Source organism: Cervus elaphus, unplaced genomic scaffold (genome assembly GCF_910594005.1).
Source record: "Cervus elaphus unplaced genomic scaffold, mCerEla1.1, whole genome shotgun sequence".
NCBI lineage: Eukaryota > Metazoa > Chordata > Mammalia > Artiodactyla > Cervidae > Cervus > Cervus elaphus.
In genome coordinates this window covers 355,338-363,279 of record NW_025316735.1, presented here as the reverse complement: position 1 = coordinate 363,279, position 7,942 = coordinate 355,338, and the positions used below count along the sequence as shown (strand labels likewise).

Sequence of the window (7,942 nt, the reverse complement as noted above, 5' to 3'; positions counted from 1 at the left end):
ATCAAACGTGTGGCACTACGTGGAGTAAGAGAAGTGTGAAAAACCCGAGGCGAAGAAACAGGGGAGAAGAATACGAGGAGCAAGAAAAAAAAAGCAAAATACAAAAACGAGGAGAACACAAGGGGCGAAAATCAGAGGAGGATCAAAAGTGTGGCACTACGTGGAGTAAGAGAAGTGTGAAAAACCCGAGGTGAAGAAACAGGGGAGAAGAATACGAGGAGCAAGAAAAAAAAAGCAAAATACAAAAACGAGGAGAACACAAGGGGCGAAAATCAGAGGAGGATCAAAAGTGTGGCACTACGTGGAGTAAGAGAATTGTGAAAAACCCGAGGCGAAGAAACAGGGGAGAAGAATACGAGGAGCAAGAAAAAAAAAGCAAAATACAAAAACGAGGAGAACAAAAGGGGCGAAAATCAGAGGAGGATTAAAAGTGTGGCACTACGTGGAGTAAGAGAAGTGTGAAAAACCCGAGGCAAAGAAACAGGGGAGAAAAATACAAGGAGCAGGAAAAAAAAAGCAAAATACAAAAACGAGGAGAACACAAGGGGCGAAAATCAGAGGAGAATCAACAGTATGCCACTACGAGGAGCAAGAGAAGTGTGAAAAACCCGAGGCGAAGAAACAGGGTAGAAGAATATGAGGAGCAAGAAAAAAAAAGCAAAATACAAAAACGAGGAGAACACAAGGGGCGAAAATCAGAGGAGGATCAACAGTATGCCACTACGAGGAGCAAGAGAAGTGTGAAAAACCCGAGGCGAAGAAACAGGGGAGAAGAATAAGAGGAGCAAGAAAAAAAAAGCAAAATACAAAAACGAGGAGAACACAAGGGGCGAAAATCAGAGGAGGATCAAAAGTGTGGCACTACGTGGAGTAAGAGAAGTGTGAAAAACCCGAGGCGAAGAAACAGGGGAGAAGAATACGAGGAGCAAGAAAAAAAAAGCAAAATACAAAAACGAGGAGAACACAAGGGGCGAAAATCAGAGGAGGATCAAAAGTGTGGCACTCCGTGGAGTAAGAGAAGTGTGAAAAACCCGAGGCGAAGAAACAGGGGAGAAGAAGACGAGGAGCAAGAAAAAAAAAGCAAAATACAAAAACGAGGAGAACACAAGGGGCGAAAATCAGAGGAGGATCAAAAGTGTGGCACTACGTGGAGTAAGAGAAGTGTGAAAAACTCGAGGCGAACAAACAGGGGAGAAGAATACGAGGAGCAAGAAAAAAAAAGCAAAATACAAAAACGAGGAGAACACAAGGGGCGAAAATCAGAGGAGGATCAACAGTATGCCACTACGTGGAGTAAGAGAAGTGTGAAAAACCCGAGGCGAAGAAACAGGGGAGAAGAATACGAGGAGCAAGAAAAAAAAAAGCAAAATACAAAAACGAGGAGAACACAAGGGGCGAAAATCAGAGGAGGATCAAAAGTGTGGCACTACGTGGAGTAAGAGAAGTGTGAAAAACCCGAGGCGAAGAAACAGGGGAGAAGAATAAGAGGAGCAAGAAAAAAAAAGCAAAATACAAAAACGAGGAGAACACAAGAGGCGAAAATCAGAGGAGGATCAAAAGTGTGGCACTACGTGGAGTAAGAGAAGTGTGAAAAACCCGAGGCGAAGAAACAGAGGAGAAGAATACGAGGAGCAAGAAAAAAAAAGCAAAATACAAAAACGAGGAGAACACAAGGGGCGAAAATCAGAGGAGGATGAAAAGTGTGGCACTACGTGGAGTAAGAGAAGTGTGAAAAACCCGAGGCGAAGAAACAGGGGAGAAGAATACGAGGAGCAAGAAAAAAAAAGCAAAATACAAAAACGAGGAGAACACAAGGGGCGAAAATCAGAGGAGGATCAAAAGTGTGACACTACGTGGAGTAAGAGAAGTGTGAAAAACCCGAGGCGAAGAAACAGGGGAGAAGAATACGAGGAGCAAGAAAAAAAAAGCAAAATACAAAAACGAGGAGAACACAAGGGGCGAAAATCAGAGGAGGATCAACAGTGTGCCACTACGTGGAGTAAGAGAAGTGTGAAAAACCCGAGGCGAAGAAACAGGGGAGAAGAATACGAGGAGCAAGAAAAAAAAAGCAAAATACAAAAACGAGGAGAACACAAGGGGCGAAAATCAGAGGAGGATCAACAGTATGCCACTACGTGGAATAAGAGAAGTGTGAAAAACCCGAGGCGAAGAAACAGGGGAGAAGAATACGAGGAGCAAGAAAAAAAAAGCAAAATACAAAAACGAGGAGAACACAAGGGGCGAAAATCAGAGGAGGATCAAAAGTGTGACACTACGTGGAGTAAGAGAAGTGTGAAAAACCCGAGGCGAAGAAACAGGGGAGAAGAATACGAGGAGCAAGAAAAAAAAAGCAAAATACAAAAACGAGGAGAACACAAGGGGCGAAAATCAGAGGAGGATCAAAAGTATGCCACTACGTGGAGTAAGAGAAGTGTGAAAAACACGAGGTGAAGAAACAGGGGAGAAGAATACGAGGAGCAAGAAAAAAAAAGCAAAATACAAAAACGAGGAGAACACAAGGGGCGAAAATCAGAGGAGGATCAAACGTGTGGCACTACGTGGAGTAAGAGAAGTGTGAAAAACCCGAGGCGAAGAAACAGGGGAGAAGAATACGAGGAGCAAGAAAAAAAAAAGCAAAATACAAAAACGAGGAGAACACAAGGGGCGAAAATCAGAGGAGGATCAAAAGTGTGGCACTACGTGGAGTAAGAGAAGTGTGAAAAACTCGAGGCGACCAAACAGGGGAGAAGAATACGAGGAGCAAGAAAAAAAAAGCAAAATACAAAAACGAGGAGAACACAAGGGGCGAAAATCAGAGGAGGATCAAAAGTGTGGCACTACGTGGAGTAAGAGAAGTGTGAAAAACCCGAGGCGAAGAAACAGGGGAGAAGAATACGAGGAGCAAGAAAAAAAAAGCAAAATACAAAAACGAGGAGAACAGAAGGGGCGAAAATCAGAGGAGGATCAAAAGTGTGGCACTACGTGGAGTAAGAGAAGTGTGAAAAACCCGAGGCAAAGAAACAGGGGAGAAAAATACGAGGAGCAAGAAAAAAAAAGCAAAATACAAAAACGAGGAGAACACAAGGGGCGAAAATCAGAGGAGGATCAAAAGTGCGGCACTACGTGGAGTAAGAGAAGTGTGAAAAACCCGAGGCGAAGAAACAGGGTAGAAGAATATGAGGAGCAAGAAAAAAAAAAGCAAAATACAAAAACGAGGAGAACACAAGGGGCGAAAATCAGAGGAGGATCAACAGTATGCCACTACGAGGAGCAAGAGAAGTGTGAAAAACCCGAGGCGAAGAAACAGGGGAGAAGAATACGAGGAGCAAGAAAAAAAAAGCAAAATACAAAAACGAGGAGAACACAAGGGGCGAAAATCAGAGGAGGATCAAACGTGTGGCACTACGTGGAGTAAGAGAAGTGTGAAAAACCCGAGGCGAAGAAACAGGGGAGAAGAATACGAGGAGCAAGAAAAAAAAAGCAAAATACAAAAACGAGGAGAACACAAGGGGCGAAAATCAGAGGAGGATCAAAAGTGTGGCACTACGTGGAGTAAGAGAAGTGTGAAAAACTCGAGGCGACCAAACAGGGGAGAAGAATACGAGGAGCAAGAAAAAAAAAGCAAAATACAAAAACGAGGAGAACACAAGGGGCGAAAATCAGAGGAGGATCAAAAGTGTGGCACTACGTGGAGTAAGAGAAGTGTGAAAAACCCGAGGCGAAGAAACAGGGGAGAAGAATACGAGGAGCAAGAAAAAAAAAGCAAAATACAAAAACGAGGAGAACAAAAGGGGCGAAAATCAGAGGAGGATCAAAAGTGTGGCACTACGTGGAGTAAGAGAAGTGTGAAAAACCCGAGGCAAAGAAACAGGGGAGAAGAATACGAGGAGCAAGAAAAAAAAAGCAAAATACAAAAACGAGGAGAACACAAGGGGCGAAAATCAGAGGAGGATCAACAGTATGCCACTACGAGGAGCAAGAGAAGTGTGAAAAACCCGAGGCGAAGAAACAGGGTAGAAGAATATGAGGAGCAAGAAAAAAAAAGCAAAATACAAAAACGAGGAGAACACAAGGGGCGAAAATCAGAGGAGGATCAACAGTATGCCACTACGAGGAGCAAGAGAAGTGTGAAAAACCCGAGGCGAAGAAACAGGGGAGAAGAATACGAGGAGCAAGAAAAAAAAAGCAAAATACAAAAACGAGGAGAACACAAGGGGCGAAAATCAGAGGAGGATCAAAAGTGTGGCACTACGTGGAGTAAGAGAAGTGTGAAAAACCCGAGGCGAAGAAACAGGGGAGAAGAATACGAGGAGCAAAAAAAAAAAAGCAAAATACAAAAACGAGGAGAACACAAGGGGCGAAAATCAGAGGAGGATCAACAGTATGCCACTACGTGGAGTAAGAGAAGTGTGACAAACCCGAGGCGAAGAAACAGGGGAGAAGAATACGAGGAGCAAGAAAAAAAAAGCAAAATACAAAAACGAGGAGAACACAAGGGGCGAAAATCAGAGGAGGATCATCAGTATGCCACTACGTGGAGTAAGAGAAGTGAGAAAAACCCGAGGCGAAGAAACAGGGGAGAAGAATACGAGGAGCAAGAAAAAAAAAGCAAAATACAAAAACGAGGAGAACACAAGGGGCGAAAATCAGAGGAGGATCAAAAGTGTGACACTACGTGGAGTAAGAGAAGTGTGAAAAACCCGAGGCGAAGAAACATGGGAGAACAATACGAGGAGCAAGAAAAAAAAAGCAAAATACAAAAACGAGGAGAACACAAGGGGCGAAAATCAGAGGAGGATCAAAAGTGTGGCACTACGTGGAGTAAGAGAAGTGTGAAAAACCCGAGGCGAAGAAACAGGGGAGAAGAATACGAGGAGCAAGAAAAAAAAAGCAAAATACAAAAACGAGAACACAAGGGGCGAAAATCAGAGGAGGATCAACAGTATGCCACTACGAGGAGCAAGAGAAGTGTGAAAAACGCGAGGCGAAGAAACAGGGGAGAACAATACGAGGAGCAAGAAAAAAAAAGCAAAATACAAAAACGAGGAGAACACAAGGGGCGAAAATCAGAGGAGGATCAACAGTATGCCACTACGTGGAGTAAGAGAAGTGTGAAAAACCCGAGGCGAAGAAACAGGGGAGAAGAATACGAGGAGCAAGAAAAAAAAAAGCAAAATACAAAAACGAGGAGAACACAAGGGGCGAAAATCAGAGGAGGATCAAAAGTGTGGCACTACGTGGAGTAAGAGAAGTGTGAAAAACCCGAGGCGAAGAAACAGGGGAGAAGAATACGAGGAGCAAGAAAAAAAAAGCAAAATACAAAAACGAGGAGAACACAAGGGGCGAAAATCAGAGGAGGATCAACAGTATGCCACTACGTGGAGTAAGAGAAGTGTGAAAAACCCGAGGCGAAGAAACAGGGGAGAAGAATACGAGGATCAAGAAAAAAAAAGCAAAATACAAAAACGAGGAGAACACAAGGGGCGAAAATCAGAGGAGGATCAAAAGTGTGGCACTACGTGGAGTAAGAGAAGTGTGAAAAACCCGAGGCGAAGAAACAGGGGAGAAGAATACGAGGAGCAAGAAAAAAAAAGCAAAATACAAAAACGAGGAGAACACAAGGGGCGAAAATCAGAGGAGGATCAACAGTATGCCACTACGTGGAGTAAGAGAAGTGTGAAAAACCCGAGGCGAAGAAACAGGGGAGAAGAATACGAGGAGCAAGAAAAAAAAAGCAAAATACAAAAACGAGGAGCAGACAAGGGGGGAAAATCAGAGGAGGATCAAAAGTGTGGAAATACGAGGAACAAGAAAGGTGTGAAAAACCCGAGGCGAAGAAAAAGGGGAGAACAATACGAGGAGCAAAAAAAAAAAAAGAAAAAGAAAAATACGAGGAGCAGACAAGGGGGAAAAATAAGAGGAGGGTCAAAAGTGTGGAAATACGAGGAGCAAGAAAAGTGGGAAAAACACGAGGAGAAGAAAAAGGGGAGAACAATACGAGGAGCAAAAAAAAAAAAGAAAAGAAAAATTCGAGGAGCAGACAAGGGGGGAAAATAAGAGGAGGATCAAAAGTGTGGAGATACGAGGAGCAAGAAAAGTGTGAAAAACACGAGGAGAAGAAAAAGTGGAGAACAATACGAGGAGCAAAAAAATAAAAATAAAAGACAAATACGAGGAGCAGACAAGGGGGGAAAATAAGAGGAGGATCAAAAGTGTGGAAATACGAGGAGCAAGAAAAGCGGGAAAAACACGAGGAGAAGAAAAAGGGGAGAAGAATACGAGGAGCAAAAAAAAAGAAAAATACTAGGAGCAGACAAGGGGGGAAAATAAGAGGAGGATCAAAAGTGTGGAAATACGAGGAGCAAGAAAAGTGTGAAAAATCCCAGGAGCAGGAAAAGGGGAGAAAAATACGAAGAGCAAAAAAAAAAAAAAAAAAACAGAAAAATACGAGGAGCAGAAAAGTATGAAAAATAACAGGAGCATCAAAAGTGTGAAAATACGAGGAGCAAGAAAAGTGTGAAAAATCCCAGGAGCAGGAAAAGGGGAGAAAAATACGAGGAGCAAAAAAAAAAAAAAGACGAGGAGCATGAAAATGTGTGAAAAATGGGAGGAGCATGAAAAGGTGTGAAAAATGCGAGGAGCAAAAAAAAAAAAAAAACAAGAAAAACACGAGGAGCATGAAAAGGTGTGAAAAATGCGAGGAGCATGAAAAGGTGTGAAAAATGCGAGGAGCCAAAAAAAAAAAATCCCCTGAGAGTTCTGCCCCGCCCTCTCCTCTATCATCTTAAGCTGCTGGGCAATGTGATCATCACACATATTTTCACATCCTTTAAAAAAAACATAGTTTTAAAAAAAATGCCTAAATGTAAATGGATGCAAAGTCAGACATTTACAAACAAAAAGGTTCAGAGCAGACTTTGGTTTCATTCAAACCAGAAACACTCTTAAAAAGCATTACAGAGAGTAAGGCCAGTGCAGAGAGCAGGAACAACGTGGCTAGAATCTAGTAAATGCATGTGAAATTCTACCATAGAGTTTGTTTTCAATCCATGTGGAGGGGAGGGTGCGAGGGAGGGGAACATTATTACAGTCCCCCAGGGGTGTCTCCTCCTCTGACAGGCCATCATCATACAACAGTGAGTCGGATGGGGTGGACACGGCCAGGTCCAAGTAGTCCTGGAAGGGAGAGAGACCTGGTCACTCCTGGAGCAGGTCATTGCTGGACATGCCCACCCCTCCCCACCCCCGCCCTGCCTGATAGCAGAAGCCCCAGCCGAGTCCCACCCCGCACCTATCAACCTCTCGCCAGATCTGAGCCCCTGGCCAGGTCTGTCAGCATGAGTTCCCCCAGCCTCTGGTCCTCATCACAGAAAATCACCTCTTGGAGGCAGAAATGTGTTCCCTCATTGTTCTGGTCCTCTCTCTGCAGCGCTAGGGGCACCAGGCCCAGCACTGGAGAACAGGCCTGTTTATAAAACCTGAGGCTCTGGGATTGCAGTCCCGTGACTCATGTGGGAAGGCCAAGACACATTCCCCATCTGCTCCACACTTTCTGGCTTCCCTCCAGGCACTCCTGCCATCTCCAATATCAAGTCAGGACCAAGAAATCTGAGTCATCGGTGTGGGTTTTGCATAAGATGCTGCTAGAGGCTTCAGCTCCCAAGCAGGATGATTTGTGAGGACCGGCTACTTCCACTGCCCTGGTTAAAGGTGTCAAGAATGCTTCCAGTGTGTTTCTGGCTGGTTCTCAGCACTGTTCTAGGAAAGCTGTTTGTAGGCATCAGCTATTACCTCTGTTTAGGGCAAATCATAGGATGTGCCCAAACGATACACCAAGGTTGGGTTTTATTCCAAGGGGCCCAGTCCATGCATCTTGCCTTCCATGTTTGGAGAAATGACAACTTTCAGTAACTGTGTCAATTTAAGGATGAAACCACCAGAG

General features: G+C 44.0%; 1 protein-coding gene across 1 annotated transcript in view; it reads right to left on the bottom strand.

Moving 5' to 3' along the window:
• Nucleotides 1–6,979: 6,979 nt before the first annotated feature.
• Nucleotides 6,980–7,942, bottom strand: part of LOC122691327 (proto-oncogene tyrosine-protein kinase receptor Ret-like) — a 49,218-nt gene continuing 48,255 nt past the window's right edge. The window contains 1 exon segment of the mRNA XM_043897940.1: nucleotides 6,980–7,176. Within this exon segment, the coding sequence (XP_043753875.1) occupies nucleotides 6,997–7,176 (180 nt within the window). The 3' untranslated portion in view covers nucleotides 6,980–6,996.